We start from the raw sequence: 23,455 nt of genomic DNA, 5'->3' as shown, positions 1-23,455 counted from the left end.
TATGTGTGGCAATCACAGGCCCTCGCATAATTTGTTATACTGATATGGCGCCTCCATGTCAGTAACAACCAACCTAATCGGCAGACATCCATTAATGTGGCAGCCCTATCACAAATTCTCGAATGCAGAGATGAATATAACAGTGCTCAACATGATATACATGCTGAACAAATTCCAAAACAATGCAGAGAAGCTTCTTCTTGGTTGACATCAAACATAATTTCCATGGATAGCCACTTCCAAGGGTTTGTGTATCAAAGACAGCAAAATGGCAGTGTCACAATGCAAGCCGATGGATTTTATTGCGACATTCTGTTTACCATCTTGCCAGTTTGGACACGGTAATCCAATTTTGCAGATGCTGCTGACTAAAAGAGTTTACTTATATACCGTAAATCTTCCTGGGATTTCAATTAGCCCAGGAACAAAATGGCAATCAGCGAAGACTGTGGTACCATGTGTCCCCGAAAATAAGACCTACCCTGAAAATAAGACCTAGCATGATTGTTATGTATGCACCTAATATATGCCCTACCTCCCCAAAATAAGCCCTACTTAAGAGCTTGCGCAGCTGCCCGGCTTTCCATTCCACCTGGTTGCTCATAGTGCTGTTGACACGAGGTGCGGCAAGGCAGGTGGGAGGGGTGGAGCTGCTCCATTCGCCCGCACTATCTTACCTCAGGGCCCCCACAGCCAGGCCATCCACATCCCGACAACTGCCTCGCAGTGGCAGCACCAGCAGCCATGTTCAGCAGGAACCCACATAGCCGCCGGCCCACTTCTTCTGCTTGCTCACGGCCACAATGGAGTGCCCATGATGCAGCCACAAGGCGAGGCAGGTGTTGGGGCATGGATGGACTGGCTGCAGGGGCCCTGAAGTAAGCCAGTGCGGGGCACGTGGAACAGCTCCACCCTCACCTGCCTCGTGGTGGCGCCACTAGCACACCGCCCAGCCTCCTGCCCTGTTGTACCGCGAGCAAACAGAAGTGGGCTTCCCCTACATGGAAAAAAATAAGACACCCCCCCCAAACAAATAAGCCCTGGTGTTTATTTTGGAGCCCCCCCAGGTCTTATTTTCAGGAAAACACAGTATTTTATGATAGCAGCTAGCCACCTCACTTGCTGTTGTTTGTTGCATTCCTTGCAGTTTTTACATCATGCATTAAGCAACTCCCACATCATAACTGACACATGTATTGCATCAGCCCAATGACTCTATCCCTGTCCAGGAATAACTCTAGCATAGACATCACCAAAAGTGTGGCTTAGTATTCAATGTCAGAACCTCCTCTTTCATCTGCCTACATCTAAGCTAAAGTCCCCTAGTACAGCCACTGCAGAATCTTTATTGCTCACTAGAACTGAACAGTTAATTGTCTTCTGACAGTATGGTGGTTGTTACCCTGTTATAACCTTCAATGCCACCTTTTCCTCCCTCCTTTTCCTCAGCTTGCAGGATGCCCTTCTTTCTGCTTCCCATCTCTGTGCAAGGTCACAGTGGATTATTTACACTGTCAGCATTCCTGTCATAGGAGGTTCTAGCTCCCCATATATTTTCCTTGTCTCTCAGCAAAACCTGCCTCACAGGATTGTCGCTGTGAGCAAGAACTGGAAAGAGAGCTAGGCACGTAGACTTTCTTGAGTTCCGGGAGGAATGCCAGAATATAAATCTAATAAGATTGGTAGGTCAATAGTGAAAATAGTTTTAGGCTCATTCCCAAAGTATGTAGGGATGCTGAGTGAGTGCAACCCAATTAAGAACAAAGTATTATTTTCCCAGGACAGTGAAAACAACTTCCATGAATCATTCCATTTACTGCCTCCTATTGCTGCTGTTTAAAACCTACACAGCCTCTTCTGATGCTCCGATGTAGAGTAAGGGAGGGAAAAACTGGTACATTACTTCTTACTCCAATTCTTTTGCACAACTTTGTGTCTTTCTGTCTCCCTTGAAGTTTCTAACTATCATGTGCCTATGATGCTATTTAAGTGCAATTAATTAACTGCTGGACCACATATGATCTTGTTATGAGCACAACTGAGATGACTGCAAGCTTATTTTAGAGAAGGCCAGCTATCAATATGAATAAAAAGAAGATTTAGGTCATTAATGAGCATAAAGTAATGTTCTGAGCGAGTATGTGCTTTTAAGTAGCTAGCAATTAGTGCTATCAGTCATAAGTCATTGTAAAGATATTCCATTTTTCTCTACTTAATGGATTTTCTGAACTAGGAGAAAAACACAGGGGAAAAACAGGAAAACAGAGGAAAGTTACAAGAGAAGGCAGTGGTATCTGGGCCCCACAAATCAAGCAATAAGATTAGACAATGCAATCTATGAATACTGACACTCTGGACAGATTCAGATAACATCCTAAACTAGGATAATGAAACAAGAATTGCTGCGCTCACATATTTTGACCAAATAAACAATCTCTCAAAACAACGCTTATAGAGCACTGCACACCAGAACAACTAGACACAAGAACAGTTTTTTCCCAAACGCCATCACTTGGCTAAACAAATATTTCCCTCAACACTGTCCAACTATTTACAAAGCCTGCACCACTATTACTGTTAATCTGCTCATCACTCCTTATCATCCATCCCCTCCCACTTGTGACTGTATGATTGTAACTTTGTCGCTTGTATCCTTACGATCTATATTGACTGTTTCCTAGTATGATTTGATTGCTTATTGTACCCTATGACTATTATTAAGTATTGTACCTTATGACTCTTGATGAATGTATTTTTTTCATTTATGTACACTGAGAGCATTTGCACCAAGACAAATTCCTTGTGTGTCCAATCACACTTGGCCAATAAAAAATTCTAATTCTAATACTATAGATTAACATAATGCCTTGGTTCCAATCAAATGTTAATAAATGAATTCTAGTCTTGTAGCACAATAGATCACGCATTACAAAACCCATTTTAGCCTGGTGTAGTGTCATGTAAACTCACTTTTGCTGCGTTTTCTATCACACTGTTTGAACACATTTTATAGTGAATAACTTACATTCTAGAGAGCAGCTTATATGATCTAGGTACAGAGAATGTAGAATTTCCCATTACATTATGAATAGGAATCTTCTTTCATGCCAGCAAATTCAAAGTTTAGTCCTTGAATCCATACCAGCTTTGTAAATTTATGTCACGTTTTATTCCAAATATGTATACCAAATATGTATATTCTTTTCACCATTCTTCTGTCTAGGGCAAAACATGTACTTTGTTAATTTGTGAAAATATCAGAATACTGCATATGCTTTTAAATGGAATCTGCCCAACATTTACATGAATGTATGTTTTTAGATATCTATGTTAACCCATGACATGGAGTATCTGGATTTGGTATTTAGTATAAACCTGTTTGGTAGATGGTAGTCTTTGTCACCCAATCTTTGGACACCAATCTCCACCCCCCACCCCGCCATGAGACTGGCCCCAACCATTGTAACCTTCCAGAAATTCCTTAAAACATGACTTTCAGGATCTCTGTCGACAGAGAGCTTATGCGTAGGCTGCATCATGTATAATATTATGACATGTTCCATGTTGTCATCTTGTTTTTTTAGTTTATATTTAACTGTTTTAAATGGCTTTAAGGTAGTTTTATGTTTCATGGGGTAGTCCTCAACTTACAAGAATTTGTTTAGCAACTGTTCAAACTTAGAACAACTGTCTGAGGCCATCTTGAGGCTTCAGTGTTACCACAATGGTGCTGAGGGATAGGCAGGAGGAATAGAGATAGCTGGGGTTTTGTAGCCAAAACAAAATGGTTTCCCCTGAGAACCAAAGACATTCCCACAGGTGGTTGAAGAGAGGAGTGAAGTTTCCAAGCAACTGGACAGCACCTTGATTGGACCATGTGACTATTTGGGAAAGGGGGGAAAACTTTACTTTTAATTAGGTGAAAACCATGGGAATCTTTAGAGTCTGTTTTTACCAGTCTGTGCCAATACGATATATCCAATAAACCTGTTCTTTGAGGAATCTGCTTGCCTTGGAGTTCTGTTTGCTATGGATGTATTGCTTGGAACCGTGAGAACAATACTGAAAAAAGTGATTTACAACCAACCCTCACACTTACAACCATTGCAGCATCCCTAGGGTCATCTTATCAAAATTGGGTTACTGACATGTATTTACAACTGTTGCAGCATCCTGGAGTTGTGTGATTGCCATTTGCGACCCTACCAGAAAGTTTCTGCCAATCAAAGTCAACAGGGGAAGCCAGATACACTTAACGATTGCATGATTCACTTAACAACCGCAGTTAAAATTGCTTGTTGCAAAAAGATCATAAGATCTTGTGGCGGTCGTGGTGGCGGTCATAGCCAGGAGGCCTTTGCGCAACTGCGGGTTGTGCATCAGTTATGCCCTTTCCTGGACCAGCAGTCCCTACTCACAGTCACTCATGCCTTAGTCGCTACCCGTCTTGATTATTGCAACGCGCTCTACATGGGGCTGCCCTTGAAGAGCATCCGGAAGCTCCAGTTGGTGCAAAATACAATGGCCCGCGTGGTTTTGTGCAGACCCTGGTGTGCACATGTGTCACCTCTCCTGCAGGAGCTGCATTGGTTGCCGATTTGCTTCCGGGTGCAATTCAAGGTGCTGGTTGTCACCTTTAAAAGCCCTTCATGGCTTGGGTCCAGGTTACCTGAGGGACCATCTCTTGCCGGTCACATCTACCTTACCCATTAGAGTGAGGTGGCAGGGAACGCTGTGGGTCCCATCCCTGAGGGATACACACCTGGTGGGACCCAGGTGGGACCCAGAAGAAGGGCCTTCTCCGTGGTGGCTCTCTCTCTCTGGAATATCATTCCCCCAGAGATTAGAATGGCCCCCACTCTAGAACTCTTCCGGAAGGTACTGAAGACCTGGTTTTGCCAGTGGGCCTGGGGAACCCAGAGAGGGATGGAGGCCATCAAATGGCTAGTGTGATCTGCTGTCGTCGGGGCGGGAGGTGGGTGGAAGTTGTGGGGTGATTTTTTTATTTTATTTTTCCCAGATTTTGTTCTATTGTACTTTATTAATTTATTTGATTCTTTTTGTTAGTTTTGTTTTTTTATTATTATTTTGTTTTAAATATGGTTTTACATTGTGTAAGCCGCCTCAAGTCGCCATGGGCAAATAGGCGGCAATATAAATTAAATAAATAAATAAATAAAATGAGGCAGGAGTCACTTAACAGCCACTTTGCTCAGCAACAGTTTTGGTCCCAACTGAGATCATAAGCCAAGGACTACCTGTAATTGTTGGTTTTATTGCAAGTGTATGCTGCCCAGACTCACTTTGTGTGAGATGGGTGGCCATATAAATTTGGTCGATAAATAGGAAATCCTCTCTGAGTGAATGAATGAGGAATTCTCTCTAGGTCCAGATGAATCCACTACCATGGATAAAGTGAAAGATGCTTGGAGTTGAGAGGTCTTTGGTGCTCTCTGAGAGCGGTTATTTTCTTGCAGACATTTCATTACCCAAACTAGATGCAATCAACAGTGCTCTGATGATGTTGCCTAGTTTGGGTAATGAAAGGTCTACAAGAAAACAACAAAGCTCAGAGAGCACCAGGGGCCTCACATTCCATATGAAGAACGGTTAACAGGAACTGGGCCTGGCGAGTCTAGTGAAGAGAAGGACCAGGGGAGACATGATAGCAGTCTTCCAGTATCTGAGGGGCTGCCACAGAGAGGGGGAATCAAGCTATTTTCCAAGGCACCTGAAGGCCAGACAAGGAATAATCACTGGAAACTGATCGAGGACCTGAAACTAAGGAGAAATTTTCTGATAGTGAGAACAATCAATAGAAGTTGCCTTCGAAAATTGTGGGAGCTTCATCACTGGAGGCTTTCAAAAAGAGACTGGACTGACAGAAATGGTGAAGGGTCTCCTGCTTGGGTGGGGGGTTGGATTAGATGACCTACAAGGTGTCTTCCAACTCTATTAATCTAATCTAATCTAATCTAATCTAATCTAATCTAATCTGCCAGTAATCTAATCTAATCATTTCTACAGTCAGCTACAAATATTCTCCTTTATCAATGCTGGGGAGTTGCAATTCAGCTCTATTGGAAGAACTTCAAATCCATCACTATTGCTCTAGGTCTAGATAATTCATTCCAATAATGAACTACTTGGACCAAGAATTTATCCTGATCTTCAGCTAAAATCTTGCAACTAAGATACACAAGAGCTACCCACACAACTTTTGTTCGTATGTATGTATGTATGTATGTATGTATGTATGTATGTATGTATTTATTTATTTAGCGTATGGCATGCATTAGCCAGGGATCACCAAGGTGGCTGGCTGCCTCTGTGAAAGGAATTTTTTCAGGCGGAGTTATCTTTACCCGCGGGGTGCCTGAATGCTGGTAGGCAATCGGGGGAGGCTCCTTTCTTGTCTCTCCGTGGTTTATTCGCTCATGGGAATCGAGCCACCGAGTACAACAAATGTCACACAGACTCATCCCTGCTTGGTATTTTCCTTAAATAGAATTAAGGTTAGGGGTTAGCCCATGTTATATCCACATTTCTAGAAGGAAATGCTACTGTAATTACACCCTTATTCTTTTTTCACTGACTATATTGTGTTCCTCCATCATAATTTGTTGAATTGCATCTCTATTTGCTAGGTGGTGCATTCTTTATTCTGTCGATTGAAAAACCAAGTGCCATCAGTTTTTAAGTTAAGGACACATTAGCAAACCACTGACTTTCAGTAGGTTATTGCTGTGACTGAAATATGCATCTGCAGCAAAACTTATGTAAAACAGTATGCCTACTGCAAGATGCCTTAATGTTCATACATATGCATTAATATCAAACAGGGAAGATGCATTAATATCAAACAGGGAAGATGCATCAATTTTCCCATTAGCAAATTAACTGCTAGAAGGATTGGAGGCCGTGCAGTGTTGAAGACATAGGTCAAAGCTTGCAAAGTGGATGATGAAGCCCTTGCCTGAATAAAACTATCAAATAGGAGCATTGATTGTGACGGGATGAAGTAGGCTACATTCCCAGGAGTGCATTCCAGAGGAATAAGAGGCAGCTCATTCCAAATATTTAGTATGAGAAAAAGAGAGTGGAGACAGCCCCTTCCTAATAGCTCAGAGTATATGCCAGATGCAGCTAGTAGAGTACTTAGTTGCCACAATTCTGTCTATAGATGTGGAACAATAAAAAAAATTACTATGAGAATTAATACCACTTTATAAAACCTTAGTAAGACCATACTTGGAAAAGCGTATCCGGTTTTGGCCACCACATTACAAAACAGAGGTTGAGGCTTTGGAGACTAAGACATATGAAGAACAATTGTAGGAATTGGGAATGGCTAGTTTAGAGAAAAGGAGGATTAGGAGTGACATGATAGCAGTGTTCCAATATTTGAGAGGTTGCCACAAAGAAGAGGAGGTCAATTTATTTTCCAAAGCACCAGAAGGCAAGACAAGAAACAATGGATGGAAACTAATCAAGGAGAGAATTTATTTTCCAAAACACCGGAAAGCAGGACCAGAAACAATGGATGGAAACTAATCAAGGAAAGAAGCAACCTGGAATTAAGGAGAGACTTCCTAACAGTGAGAACAATTAACCAGTGGAACAATTACCAATTAACCAGTGGAATGGCTAATTGTGGGTGCTCCAACACTGGAGGTTTTTAAGGAGACACTGGACAGCCTCTTATCTCAAATTTTGTAATGTCTCCTGCTTGAAAAGGGTTGGACCAGAAGATCTCCAGGGTCCCTTTCAGCTCTATTCTGATTCTGAGTCCCTCATGTACAGCCAACCAATTGGATTGGCTTCCAAGTTGCTTGGAAGAATCACCACATGTCTTTCTTGGTTTTGGGGGCCTGACATTAATTTATGTTATGAGAACTTTGGGGTTCTTCTGGACTTGTGGGTGAATCATTACTCCTACAGATCATCCTTAAATGTTATAACAGATCATCCTTTGCAATGGTGGCTGAAGAGCTGCACAATGCAATTAGTTTTTAGCTATGTTTTTGAATGCCTTGGGTGATGCAAGCTTCTTTCTCCCAAGTGATATCTGTTTGTGAATGCCTCCTCACTGGCAGTGATTCAAAAGCTTAAGTGCAGAAGTGTTCCTTCCCCCACCTTTCCTGCACCTCCATATTCTATTACGGTTTGGCATTTGTCCTGTGTTGGTATCTCCTTTCAAGCACATATTCAGTTTTATTCCTTCTGCTAATACAAGAAGGCAAAACAAAATAAAAACAAAAAAACCCCCAACTTCTGACGCCCTGGCTGAGCTCACCTGTCATGCTAGGTCATGGTCTGCTTTATCCATGCTTCCTTGAATTAATCTAAGTGTCTGGTTCACACATATTGGTAATCCCTAAATTAGTTTCTAAACCACACTGGTTTAGTTCTATTCATCACCCAACTGAAAGTCAATTTTGGAATAGTGATTAAGGTGTTGACCTAGAAACCAGGTAACTGGGAGTTCTAGTCCTCCCTTAGGAATGAGTTTACAGACCTGAGATAACTGTGGTTAGGCATTCCCCACCCCCAGTTGTCTCCTCTGAACTGAAATATCCAGTTTCAGATGGGAAAAATAAAAACTGGGTGTTTGAGAAATGCAGTTTTTAGATAGAATAGGGAAATTAATTAAACTGCAATTTGCAAATGCTAATGATTAAGTTGGGCTACTCACATATGTTGAACTATAACTCCCATCACTTTCTAGCCATGTTGATCAAAGGCAATGGCAATTGTAGTCCGACATATCTAGAAGCACTAGTAAAAATAGCCTCAACTTACAACTAGTTGCTTAGGAAGGGTTCAAAGTTACAACAGACTTCCCCAGGCTTCCCCAGATTCAAAGTTATCAAGGGGACACACACACACACACACACACACACACATCGTGGTTACATTATTGCATTTTGGGTGCTCAACAACTGGCCCACATGTATGGATGTCTGTGGTGTCCTGTTGTCACTTCACAATTTACTTGTTTCGTCAGAAACTGGCGTTTACTTCGGATTTCTGACAAAAACGCCCATTGTGGATAATGGATTTTGCTTCCTGAACATCACACACACAAAAAAAATCATATAATTGGCCATAGTAATATGGTGACCTCCTTAACAACTAGCACAACTTACAACCATAATTCTGGGCTCAATTAGAGTCTCAAGTCGAAGATTCTCCATATAAGGAAGTTTGCTACACTTGTATTTGGAAATATGTAGAAAAATAATTATTGGGGAGGGACAAGCAAACGTATGGGGAAGTGTATAAACTCTATTTTAGGGTTGACCAAAACATTCCTGGGCTTAACATATTTTTCTTTAATTTGATCTCTGAATCCTAACTGAAATCATTAGCTGATCTTAAATTCTTTTGGAAGAATTCTCCATCGGCACGTGGATCATTGCGTTGTAACAGAAATGCAAGTTAGGTTCGAGCTATGTGATACCTCTCAGCATTATGACACTTGGAACTTTCTTCCTATATAACTTGAAAATTATTTTTAATAATAATAGGTTTTTAAAAGAGCTAAATTCATGTGTGAACACTAAGTCTCCAAAGGTGTTGATGTTCCAACTGACATCTTGCAATATTTTCCATAAGAACACAACGTGATATTTGGCAATTTTCTGAGGTTTTAGTCACTTTGGGCATTTGTGGCTAGGTCAATCTGCACTGCCTTTGCAGGTTCTCATCCTGGGAAATGTTGTTTTAAAAACAGAGCAATTTCACCCGTTCAAAGTTTGCCATCTCCATCATTCTTCACAAGAAGGGAGGGAAAATTACATAGAGGCTGTCACCAGGAGTTAATCCAAGGATAAATATTTATTTATATTTATTTATTTTGTTTTTGCTGAATCATTTAGTTTTGATGTCTCACTTATCTACTTTGTTACTTTCATTCAAAACAAATGCTGGTAATGAGATACACTGAATAAATTGAATTAGTATTTTGACTGATGCACTCCCTCCCATATAACAGATGTCTATTCTCAGATAGGCACATTGTACCTTTTTTAAAGCTGTAAACTTTGGAGGAAGCAACAGCAAGCAAGGATGGTCAAGCCAAGGTAAATTGGGGTTTAGTTGTGTCAGTTTTGTCAGCTGACAGAGCCGTAGATAAATCATTACCTCAGGAGTAGGGTAAGTTTCAACCAGCCATATTGCACAAACTTTGTCCATTGAATGGTTCATCAAGTTATGGATTTTTAAAGTATGGTTTTATCAATGACCTGAAATTGGATGGATCCATTCAACCTATGAAGCCCAAAGCAACCACTTTGGTGCATTTGTTTATGAAACTTATCAAAATGCATGGCTCTGGATAACTAACCATGTTTTTTAAAAAAATACAAAGAAAAGCATAAAACCCACAGCAGTCAGAGAAAAAAAATATAAAAGCAATAGGTCAACACAGCTCTAACAATGGGTCTGCACTTGATCATCTGAATCCAATTCTAATCTGGTTACTGTGAATTCTGAGAATAGAAGACCTAACACCTGGAAGCCACCACATCCTACAAGATTACCTCCAGCTACTGTATTTCAGCAATCAAGACTAAACTGATTCAGAATGTTATTTAGGGGAAACGGCAGAGAGGGGAAAATTAAAAGCACAATTCTAATTGCATTTGGAGAGAATCAACGGCAACCACCACTCTGACCTTACACACCTGCCAGAGTCATCAGCACATCGCAGTTTTCTGTGGGGACCGTTTTCATCCACGATTTATTGGACATGATGTAACGCCCAGCCTGCAGCAGACGTTTCCCAAACAGCTTGTCTGTGAAGAGAGAAGTACAGATGGTGAATCACTGAGTGCTTTTGGAACCAGCATCTTTTAATTGAGCTGAGATGCACTGAAAAGAAACTTGGATGCCCTCTTTTCTCTCCTGTGAGGGACCCGCCTTGCCTCTCCTCTGATTTGCAGAAATGTCAGGCCTAAGTCCAGAGAAGACGCAGCAAAACCTAATCAAGTTCAGCCCTTGACTTGCTGATACTTAGTGAACAGAATCTTGCCAAGCTATACCTGTAACATTAGGGTTGTCAAACTCAAGGCCCGCAGGCCAGATCTGGCCTACAAGGTCCTTAGATCTGGCCCATGAGGCCACCCGGGAAACAGTAAAGGACTGGCCCATGGTGCCTGCCAGAGAAAGGGAGCTTGGGAGCGGCGCATGTGGTCCTCCCAGGTCCGTTTTCGCTGGCTGGAGGTCATCACGAACAAAAACAGAGCCTGGGAGGACAATGGATTCTCCCCCAGCCCCGCCCAGGCCACCACAGATTCCCCCGACACAAGTGACATTGATGCGTCCCCCCAGCCCGCCCCCACGAGGTCAAACACAACCCTGATTGCGGCTCTCAATGAAATAGAGTTTGATACTCCTGTACTAGATATATATCATTAGAGATTCTCAGATGCGTTTACCCTGAACCTCTTCCCCTTTCCCCCATCCAGTTTAGGGCTGCACAATCTCCGAATGCTGGCCTGTCTTTGGGGAAGCTCTGGGTTGTCAAACCTCCAGGGATGGGCTACTGGGGGCTCGCGAGAGCCCCTAGCTAAGACTCTGCAAGGCTTGGAGGGCCCCCAAGAACCTCAGGAAGATAAGCAGCAAGGGAAAGCTCTTAATAGGCTTAATTGAACTTCTGGGCATTTTACTCCTCGTAAAAGTGTTGCAAGCTAGATGAACAATCCACTCAGCGCTTGGGAGGGAGAGCCATTGAAAAAAATCAGATAATATAGCCACTAGCCTCCAAGAGGATTAATCCCCAAACAATAAGAATAATTCACCAGGAACTCCACTAAGACTCCAAGATCCCTGTCACAGTCACTGCTATTAAGCCTGGTTTCACTCAGTCTTTTATTTAAGTATGAAATGCATGAAATAATACACAACTTTTTGGTATATATCTTTTTTTTAGGTAATTAAGGCCAAGAAGCAATGTCGGGTTGGCCACATCCACCCAGTCACATGACCACCCAGCCACACCCATCCAGTCAGTCATTAGGGCAGAGAGCCCCTTGCTAAAAAAATTGAAGCCCACTCCCGCAAACCTCTCCCACCGACTCCTCCTCCAGATGCAGGTTCTGTCACATTCAGAGATTGGAGTGGGATGCTGGATTAAGAGCAGGCCCCTCCTCTGATCCAGCAGAGCTGATATTAGGGCTATCTATTGCTTCTCTACCTTAGAAAGCCATCAGAGCTTTTCATGTTCAGAGACAGTGTTTCAGAACAACCAGTGCAAAAGGAGGTAACGGCGAAAGATTTTTTCCAATGAAAAATCCTTTCCCAATGAAATATCTTTTCCCACCCTCTCATTAGGTTAGGCTACTGGTAGTCTTCAACTTACGATCACAATTGGGCCCAAAATTTATGTTGCTATTCGAGAGAATTGCTAAGTGAGTTTTGCCCTATTTTACAAACTTTCTTGCCCCAGTTCTTAATTGAATCACTGCAATTGTTAAGTTAGAAACACAATTGTTGAGCGAATCTGGCTTCCCCATTGACTGCTTGTCAGAAGGTTGCAAAAGGTGATCATGTGACCCTGGGACACTGCAACCGTCATAAATATGAGTCAGTTGCCAAGCGTCCAAATTTTGATCAAGTAGCCATCGGGATGCTGGAAGGATCATAAGTGTGAGAAACGCTTGCAAGTCGCTTTTTTTCAGTGCCGTTATAATTTCAAACAGTCACTAAACAAATGATTGTAAGTCGAGGACTACCTGTACAATTATGTCCTGCTACTGCAAGAATGCTCATCCCAGCTCAGGATCATGGGGTATGGCAGGCAAGAAAATCTGAAGACACAGGGCTACAGAAGGCAGCTTCTCTGTGATGCCCACATAGCCACAATTGAAAACTGTTAATGAACAAGCCAGAATCTCTGTTCTTACTGTGACAGAAAATCCTTCAACATTAAACAGTAGAACATTAAATTCTGAATGAACAATCCAAATCTACTGATAAGTTGTTCAGACAAACCTATGCAACCATATCAGTAAAAATGCATTTCTATTCATCACATTGCTTATTTTTCTGAATGCATATCAAGAAGGACTTGGGGCCACTGGTGACCTCATGGAAACCCGAGCATTAGGGCATGTTTTGAGAGGAGAAGTTGGACTCCGATGGGAAATCTCCATTTCTCCCTTTGCTGGAAAGGATCTATAAACACTTTTGTGACATAGGAGCAGAAACAGTTCAGTGCAGGAGTCAGGCTAAGTAAGTGCCTGACTTACTAAGAGGGCAGGAACCTTGGTGGAAAACAATTTAGATCAGGCATGTCTAACCTGCACATGTGGCCCTGGGCAGCTAGAATAATACGGCCCCCACAATGTTATAATGAAAAATATTAAACAGCAAATAAAATTTATTTGTATACATTAGCTGTATTATCTAGTTTATATGCAGCCTATGGCAATCCCTTTTCACTAAAAGTGGCTCAGGCAAGCCAAAAGGTTGGACACACATGGATTACACAGTCTGCCTTCCCTCTTTCATAACCCCAAACTGTGCCCTGGTTAAGTTTAGCTCCTTCTTCATAGGGCTGCCAATCCTGTCCTCTGCCCAAAAAAAGTGTTGTGCCTATACATTCAACAGCCACACAGGCAAAAATTCAACAGGGGAAGTATTTTCCACCTCAAGCTGGGCTTTATTTACAGTTGCAGGCCCAGAAGTCTATCATAATTGGAAGTCCATTGCTCTGCCGTTCCAAAAAAAAGGACAAAGGTGTTCTTAGGAAAATACATATAAAAGCCAGAATAATTTAATAATACATAATACATAACAGCGATTTACCTCCTCTTGCACCACCAAGAAGAATAAAGTGCTCTTTATTCTTTGTTTAATGCATTCTTCTTGCAGTGCAAGTCAATTCTTGCTGAAGGTTGTATCAGACCTATAAACCAGCACCTCTTCATTCAAGCTCCCACCTCTTCAAGGGACTCCTGTTTTTCTCTCTCTGGTTCATCTTGATTTACACATAAACCACGCACACATGCACACACCAGTTTGCACAAAAGGATCCCTTTTATCCGTTGCAAGATAGACCTAGCCAGATGTCACCAATAACACATACTTCTTACGTATACTTACTATTGGGAAATCTCTGCTGAAAAGATGGAGAAATGGGGAGAGGGAGGCGGTGGGAATGTTGAAACTAGACATTTCTATGGCAACCAACTCAATGATGGATTTCCCAGTAGTTTTGGTTGTTCTCAGCATATATCGAGTCCACTGATCTACAGTTTCTGCCTGCTGTCCACTAATAAGCTATTAAAGGTTCCAAAATTGGCAAAAGAAGCAAAAACCAGAATTTGGCTTGCCTTGCGTCAGAAATACTGTGCGGGAAACAAAACCTTCCCCAGTGAGATGTGAAGAAATTTCAGTTCCCAGAATTTGCAACGTGGCCTATAAGTGATGGCAGCGGTGGCTTCAGGATCCATGCATACCAGTGCAGAAATATTTGTGGCTAGCTATAACCAAAAAGCCACCATTTAATTTATTTACTTATTTGATTTCCGTAACTGCCCATCTGTACAAGTAAAACGTGCCAATTGTGGCACATTTGCATAGGCTGCAAAGCTAAAAGGTTAGAGAGAATAGAGGCCAATGACGAACTTCTTGCATGCATGAATGTCACGTGTAGTTTCCTAAGCCCATGGGCTTGACATGTAAATCTAGACAGAGAAACATATTGTAGTCTTGATTTAACCATTGAAACATTTAACCATTGAAACAAACACTATTTAATTTTCTAAAGCACCTGAAGGCCAGGCAAGAATAATGCGTGGAAACTGATCAGGGAGAGATTCAACCTGGCAATAAGGAGAACTTTTCTGACAGTGAGAACAATCAACTAATGGAACAGCTTGCCCTCGGAAGTTGTGGGAGCTTCATCACTGGAAGCTTTCAAGAAGAAACTGGACTACCATCTATCAGAAATGGTGTAGGGTCTCCTGCTTTTGGGGGGAGGGGGTTGGACTAGATCAGTGGTCTCCAACCTTGGCAATTTTAAGACTTGTGGACTTCAACTCTGGGAGTTGTTATTCTGTATCTGTATCTGTAACACCAAAGGAAGATAAGCTCTAAAGAACTATAGCTTTTTAGATATTTTACAAATATGTTTCTTAAATTTTTTAAAAATTTAAATCTAAAAATGTAAGTGTGTTTACTGTTTTGCTGTTTGCTACCCAGAGTTACTTTTTGTAAGATGGGTAACCATATAAATTTGATTTAAATAAATAAGTTTTCCAGTAACATCACAACATCCCTAAGATGGGGATGCACTGCAGCCCCCAATTCTCCCATTATTTCACCTCTGGCATATTGTGACAGGGAACCCAGTCAGAAAGTTCTCCTGGGAAGGAAGAACTATACATGCCACTGGATCCCTTTGGAGAAGAGCTGGCTATAATGATTACTCCTTTAATCATTATCTTCAGAAATGTTTCTGCGCAAGAAATGTTAGCTTATTGTTTCTAAATGTGGCAATGAGGACTAGAAGCTTGTGTGGCAAAAATCCAGCTAGACTGGAACAGGCAGCAGCAGAAAATGGATGTGAAGGCAGAACCTGGCCCAAAGCCAACGGGCTACAAAGATTAGCACATCTGGAAACAAATATGTCAAGACAAGCAGGACTCATCTCCTTCAGCAGGTAGTTAATTGAGAGAAAGGGCCCAAGGGTTCCCTGGAGTATGAATCACACCCTGCTATTTTGCAATTGTTTTATCTAGTCCTTTTCCTGAGAAATAAAAGTTTCGCTGTTGGGCTAAAACTGAGGGGGGTAGGGGGAAGAGAACCCATCCTTTAATTTTCTGGTGCCTTTTGGACAAATCCATGCAGTTTTCTTGGCAAAATTGCAAAGTGGTTTGCTATTAACTTCTTCCAGGATGTGTAAAGTGGAAAAAGAGCGACTGGCTAAAAATTGTCCAGGGGTCTCTGCAGGGGTGGGTTTCAAAAATTTTTTAGCAGAGGGTTCTCTGCCTGGTTGCTGGGTGGGCATGGCCATGGTGGGTGTGGCCGAGTCGGCCTCCTGCACCATGGCCCGGGGGGGGCATTTTTGCCCTCCCCGGGCTCTGGTGGCTTTCCTTGAGCCTCCGGGAGAGCAAAAACAGCCTCCCAGGCTCGGGAGGCTCTCTGGAAGCCAGAAATGGGCCCATTTCCGGCCTTTCCAAACTTCTGGGAGGCCTGTTTTTCACCTTCCCTGAGCCTCCGCATGCACTTACCTGCATCCAAAACGGGCCACGTGGGGACTCTTGGGAGGGGAGGGGTGGGCGGGGCCAGCCAGGAGTGGGATTTGAGGGTTCTCCGAACTGTGCAGAATCTTAGCTAGAGGATCTCCCAAACCCCTGCAAACCCCCAGCAGCCCACCCCTGGGTTTCTGTGACTAAGAGAAAACTACAAACTGTGGTTCCTACTCCACTACCTGATCCACTACAACCAGCCTGGCCTTTCATGCCTGATTAGCCATATCAGGGTTACCATGATGGCTACACTGAAAAGCCAGAGCAAGTCCATACAGGTAGTCCTTAACTTAACACCTTTTTTTTTTTTTGTATTTATACCCAGGTCTGCCAAACAATGTTCTAAAGTTGGAAAAATATTATGGACTATTTATTTATTTATTTATTTATTTATTTTTGTCAATTGTTTACAAGATAATAGGTATTAGTAAAAAAACATAGTTATGAATACATGGATACATATAAGAAAAAGAAAAAGAAACAATAGGACAGGGACGGTAGGCACGTTGGTGCGTTTATGCACGCCCCCTTTTGTTTAATGACTGTTCAAAGTTACAACGGCACTGAAAAAATGGACCGAGGGCCATTTTTCACAAATACAAACCGTTGCAGCATCCCTGTGACCTCATGATCAAAATTCAGACACTTGGCAACGGATACGCATTTTATGACAGTAGCAGTGTCCTCAGGGCTGTGTGATCAACTTTTGTGACATTCTAACAGACAAAATCATTGGGGAAGCTAGATCCCACTTAACAATCGTTTTAACAACTGTGGTGATTCATTTAGCAACTGTGACAAGAAAGGTTGTAAAATAGGTCTTGGTTAGTAACACAAATGTTGGGTTCAATTGTGGTCATAAGTCGAGGACTAATTAAAACAAAATGAGAGAGGCATCAGCCTATTTCCGCCACCTCCTGTGTGTATTCATGACCATTTCAAATGCAGAGTTATACAGCCTCTGTCCATGGACGCTTTAAAATAAATGTGTCTTACACAGTAGCTATCATCAGAACAAGTCCCTGAAGTCAAAAAACAAATCTAAACTCAATTCTCCCCACTCTCTGAGTATGTTCAGAGTCTGTTGCTCTTTCAGTATGTTGGATTACAATTCTCTGAATATCAGCATGAATTTGGAATTATGGGAGTTGTAGTCCCAATTTGACTGGAATCCACAAATTATGGAACGGTACCACCTAACTAGACTAGGCCTAGAGTACTGCATTCAGCTTTGGTCACCACATTATAAAAAAGATGTTGAGACTCTAGAAAAAGTGCAGAGAAGAGCAACCAGGATGATTAGGGCACTGGAGACTAAAACATATGAAGAACAGTTACAAGAACTGGGCAAGGCTAGTCTAGTGAAGAGAAGGACCACGGGAGACAGGATAGCAGTCTTCCAATATTTGAAGGGCTGCCACAGAGAGGAAGGGGTCCAGCTATTTTCTAAAGTACCCAAAGGCCAGATAAGGAATAATGGATGGAAACTAAACAAGGAGCGATTTTAACCTAAAAATAAGGAGAAACTTTCTGACAATGAGAACAATCAACCAATGGGACAGCTTGCCCTCAGAAGTTGTGGGAGCAGCATCACTTGAGACTTTCAAGAAGAGATTAGACTGCCATTTGTCAGAAATTGCGTAGGGTCTCCTGCTTGGGCAGGGGTTGGACTAGATGACCTACAAAGTCACTTCCAACTCTGATTATCTGTTATCTGTTAACTCTGTGATGTGCGTGCACGCCTCCTGCTGGCCAGCTGGTCTTTGGGTCTCTGATGTGCCTGTGCAAGGGGCGGGGTGCACACAGGGGTTGCATCCATGGGGAGCAGGGTGCATGCACGGGGAGAGGGTGCACTGCACTTTGGGGGTGTGCATGTGTGCATCCGCTTTGGGCACTTGGTGTCAAAAAGGTTAGCCATCACTGACCTAGCTACTATTGAGAGCATTGTTGACTACAACAGGTAGTCCTCGACTTACAACAGTTCACTTTAGTGACTGTTCAAACTTACAACGGCACTGGAAGAAGTGACATGACAGTTTTTCACACTTACAGCCGTTACAGCCTCCCCATGGTCACGTGATCAAAATTCAGAGGCTTGGTAACTGACGCATATTTATGATGGTTGCAGTGTCCCTGGCCGTGAGATAATCTTTTGTGAATATCTGACAAGCAAAGTCAGTGGAGAAGCCAGATTCATTTAACTATCATATTACTTACTTAACAACTGCAGTGATTCTCTTAACAACAGTTGCAAGACAGGTCGTAAAACGGGGCAAAATTTATTTAACAACTGATTTGCTTAGCAACAGAAATCTGGAACTCAACTGTAGTCGTAAGTCGAGGACTACCTGTATTTGCTTCCAAGATAGCAAAAACAAAGTATCCCCCACACCCAATCCCCACATTGTTTGCACAACTCCTAGGGTTTATTATTCAAAGGTATACAATGTCTAAATATGGAGGTTCTGTTTAGAGACCTTGAAATAATTGATATTATCCGTTTGTATGAATACTAGAGCAGCCCCCCCATATATTAGATGAAAAGGCTTCCTAATCCAGGACCAGAAAGACTGAAAACTAGACTATGAATGTGGATTTATCTACTTACATATAGTAACTATCATCACTTCTTATGGCAGAGTATGTTGTAAATAATGTATGTGCTCCTTTAAATAGTTACACTTCTTGGGAACTCTAGGGTGCCTCTCTCTTCAGTCTGTGGCATGCAATCAGCTGCTGTACAAAATTCTTCTTTGTTTTACAATTTCAGTTTAGAAATTGTTATGCAGTTTAGAGTTAAGATGCTAAGGGATGTGTCATTTTGTACGTGCTCACTTCTGAGAGTCCGACACACATATTTGATTACTGCCAATATGGACTCCATTTCAAGGAAGGGCAAAAGCTGCAAAACTCGTTTCTGATCAACTGTATACAATTGGGACATGCTGGAGATAAAGCTGATGCTTGTAGAATAACAGCAACTCCCTGTTCAAAGGAAATCTATTCCCAGTTAATAGATCCTTTCAGGAAAATAACACAGGGAAGTTTGGCAAATTTCATGTCTTGCCAATGGGCTTCTTGGAGGCATCTGGCAAGTCATTTTGGAAACAGGATGCAAGACATCCTGTTTACAGATCGAGTAGATGTTCTTTGTATGTTGAATACATTTTAACTTGGCAGACCTTTTGGAATCCTTTAAACCAATTTTCCCCAATCTGGTGCCCTTCAGATGTGCTCAAAAACAAATCCAACATCCCCATATGTAATTGGAATTATTGTCCAATATATCTAGAGGGAATTGCTTTTAAAGTTGTGAAGAATGGATCCTATATTTCATTCTGGAATGCCAACTACTGATGGGAGAGAAAAAAAAATTAATCGTTACCAAAAGTAGGACCTCATATTTGGTCTGATCCATTTAATTGAAGTGTTTACCCTTACAGCTTTTCCTCAGGATATCTAACCCACATGGAACCTCCCTATGCAAGAGTAGTCCACCTCATAATGCTCCAAAATAAGGAGTAAAGAAAGGCTACAAAGATTTGCAGCATAAAATAGAAACCCCTATTTATCTTTTCCTAATTTTCAGGGTGTCCGTCTCTTCTTCCCCATACTAACAGTTTGCTCAAGTTTTTCTATTAGGCTATACTAAGAAGTTACACTACTTCAATTAATCAGATTCAGAACTGCAGCCTCCGCTTGTTGGGAAAATTCTGGAAAAAGGATGAAATGATACAAGATTGAAAAAATTATTCCCCCATCTCAGCCAACCCAATGGGAATTGGGAATTTGACAAAGGAGTTCTGTCTTTGAGGATTGTGCGTGCTGACTCCAGGCAATGAAAGAAACAGGCTGGGCATTGTGGGTGCCCAAAATCTTCTTGGCATAGCTGTAGTGTGGGCTGAGGTTGGCACTACAGTGAAAATATATGCACGTGCACGTACTCTCACATATGTCAGCAGACTTCAATGCAAAGTCTCCAGAACATAGCTGGATTCGTATGACATGCTTAATCTGAGTCCTGAGTTTACTCATTTTCAGGATTCACACTATTTATTGAATTTAAACTGAACCAAAAAGCTAGAATTCTGACCAAACACTAAGCTGCTAAAACGTTACACAAGGTTAAAACCAACCAAGCTCAGCATAGTGTGTCAGTACTGCTGCCCCGCTTTTTTTGACCAATTAAGCACTTTCTACTTTTAAATAGCTAGAATCTAGGTAATGAGAGCTCTCTCCTATTTGCACCAATAGAGGTAGCTTGTGACATTAATTTACATATTAATAAGATGTATTTCTGGGCCAAATCAATCCAAAGGCTTGGAGGATTCAATTAATCTCCAAGAGTACACAACTTATCTTTTTTTGTTCAAACAACCATCTTCAGGTTCAAAATCTCTGCCTAAGAGATCATACTTCTTTTTTTACCTTGCTTGATTCTATGCTGTTTTATTCAGGGACAATAGTTTTGCAGTTCCTTCATTAACTCATAGAACTAACTACATGTGCCTGTTACTTCGGTGGGGTGAAAAACTACCAGAAAAGAAATAAGGTGGGCAAGAGAAAGCTACTAATACACCTCCTGTTGAGGCTCTGTCCTCAGAAATAGCTGTTTAGTATTGCTAGAATTTCCTTCATCTGATGGGACAGGGATAAAATACTTTCTTCTCTCTAATATCCAGATGTACTTATGCTTAAGCAATTTATTGTAATTTGGCCACATGTAGATTCTAGATATATATTACACTAAAACATAACACAATTGTGAGGTTTTGGTTTTTCAGACATAAGGTACAATTACAGTTTGTCAACCATAGCTGCCTTAGGGCTTAATACATTGTAAGGATCCATCCACTGTGGCTCAGACAACTAATAAAGGTTAAAACTACTAGTGGTTTAGCACACCGTCTTTAATAATTTAATGTATTGTATGAAACCAGCCAAGTGAGCTTTATGCAATAAATTGTGGCTAAAAATATGGTTTAAGTTTATGAACCCAAGCAGTGTGCTTAGCTTTAATTATGGATTTCAGTTCAGTACAATACTGACTACAGAGTTTGTGGGAGCTGAAGTCCAATACTTTAAGCCAGGGATCCTCAATTCATATTTGGGGGGTTGGGGTTGGGAATCCTATCTCAAACAGATAATTCACATCCTAAACTGTTTCCCATAGATTTTCCCCAGGTTCTTCACAGTTTTTCCACTGCTAACCTTGAAGAAAGATTAGGCCTGTGAAAGAAATAATGATTTTTGCTTTATTTCTTAGTTTTATATCCCGCTTATCCCCCCAGAAGCACTCTTATATAAAAACATTGGGGGGGGGGAGACAAGTATAAGTGTGTGTGTGTGTGTGTGTGTGTGTGTAAGTTGCATCTAAACTGTACTGAAGCAAAACCCCATTCCTAAGATGTCTGTAAGGGGTATACATAACAGCACCAACGTGCCTACCGTCCCTGTCCTAATATCCCATTTTATTCATACCCAATTCATGTACTTATAATCATGTTCCTAATTATATCTGTTATCTAAAACTTGCTTAAATAAATAAATAAAATTTAAAAAAAACTGGCCAAGGTCATAAACCCTGTTGCATGTATAACAGATCACTGGGACTGCAGGTCCAACGCCTAGTGTCTTTTGGGGAAATTTTAAAATATCAAGCAGTATATGAACTCTAGGTGCTCTAATATCACCCCATTCTCACATACATTTGTGTGCACGCACACACGCTAAACTCTTGAAGTCTCTTTCTATCCGAAATGGGCCAAAAGGGAAAGAGCGAGGGGGAAAAAAAGACAACCTCACTCTGGCCAGAGGTTTCCAAAAGGTACATAGGGAGGGGAGAGGCCTCCTTCCCAACCTAGTCCTGCTCTTTCCACCCCCCAGTGGCTGGGTTTTCTCAGCACCAGCTCAATAAATAAATATTTCAGGCTCCTTCCCACCGGCGCCCTCCAGGAACGCTCGACTACAAGTCCCATCACCCGCAGCCCACGTCCCGCGCGTCTAGAAAGCCAGGGTTTGGGAGAAGCCGACGCGCGCCCTGCGACTCCCTCGCCTCGCGACCTTTAAGGGTCCTCTCGCTACGGCCCCGCCGAAAAGCAGCCTCCCCCGATGGCGGCGTCATCCAAAGCCACGGCGCGGATGGCCTCCGCCGCAGTGGACCTGCAGGGCCGGTCTCCTTCGGCCTCCGCCGGCGGGACGGAAATTTTGGAAGGGCGGAATAGGGCCGCTCCCACCTGCACCCCGAAGACCGGCTGACCTCCGGAGGAGACGCGAGGGGTCAGGTCCGGGCGCTCGCCTTACAATTCCACGAGGCGCCCGTGTCTGCGCGGCCGGGCGTCGTGTCCAGCCACTCCCGACCAGGCTTTCGAGGACGCCTCACGCCCCCACCCCACCCCAATCCGTCGACTGAAGCCGGTGGGCTCTCGGGTCGGGGGAGTCACGCCCGCTTGTGAGACAATAGACTGGCGGCGGCGGCGGCGCGACTGCAGCCCCTTCCACGCCCGCACACACACACACACACACACACACAGGCGCTCCTTCCCAGCCGGCGCCCCGCAGCCGGTGTTTCCACCCGGGGAAGGGATGCAGCCGCCCTCCGGTCTTCCCCAACTTCGTCAAAGTCCGCGCTTGCCAACATCTACGGGCGGCTGCGGAAAAGCCGCCGGTGCGACCCTTCTTTATCCACGGTCCTCCGCCCGCGCCGCCATCGCCATCCCACGGCCCGGGACAGCCGCCCGGGGGCAGCGCTTACTCACCCAGGACCCCGGTGGCAGGTGGCGCGGCCGCCTCCCCATCCATCGCGCCTCCGCCTCGCTTGTTCTCCTGGACGCTCGCCGCCGGTCCTGCCGCCCCAGTCTCTGGCATCGTGGCTCTTGAGCTCAAGGTTGAGGGCTGCACCAGGAAAACAGCATCGCAGTGCGGCGTCGGGATGCGGGCGGCTCATCCGAACCAAGAAAGCAGCCGGGGCTGGTCTCACAGCCGCCAGGACGGGAGGGTGGCGAGCGAAGGACCGGAGCTGGGCTGAAGAGGCAGCCGGCGCGCCATCAGGGCCGGGCTGGAGCGACGGACGCCTGAAAGGGGGCTTCCCTGCTCGGCCCAGGTGAGCGGCACCTGCCCCGGATGGCCCCTCCTAACGCATCCAGCGCCCCAAAGCGCCTCGGAGCGAGCCAGCGTGCAGACGGAGGGACAAAGGA

At 43.2% G+C, this 23,455-nt stretch overlaps 1 protein-coding gene across 6 annotated transcripts in view; it reads right to left on the bottom strand.

Moving 5' to 3' along the window:
* Positions 1-23,455, bottom strand: part of ANO8 (anoctamin 8) — a 66,590-nt gene extending 43,135 nt beyond the window's left edge. For 3 of the 6 annotated variants that reach the window (XM_087922828.1, XM_087922829.1, XM_087922827.1), the window contains exons 1-2: positions 23,018-23,441; positions 10,689-10,799 (exon numbers count right to left, since the gene is read on the bottom strand). In XM_087922828.1, coding sequence (XP_087778954.1) covers positions 10,689-10,799; positions 23,018-23,126 — 220 coding nt within the window. In that variant the 5' untranslated portion in view covers positions 23,127-23,441. Of the gene's footprint in view, positions 1-10,688; positions 10,800-23,017 lie in introns of all 6 variants that reach the window. The other 3 variants (XM_026698879.2, XM_026698877.2, XM_087922830.1) reach the window with 2 other exon arrangements.

This window comes from Pseudonaja textilis, chromosome 1 (genome assembly GCF_049901715.1).
Source record: "Pseudonaja textilis isolate UNSWEBS1 chromosome 1, rPseTex1.2, whole genome shotgun sequence".
Taxonomy (NCBI): Eukaryota; Metazoa; Chordata; class Lepidosauria; order Squamata; family Elapidae; genus Pseudonaja; species Pseudonaja textilis.
The sequence above is the reverse complement of the archived record's forward strand: the minus strand, read 5'-3'. Positions and strand labels throughout refer to the sequence as shown.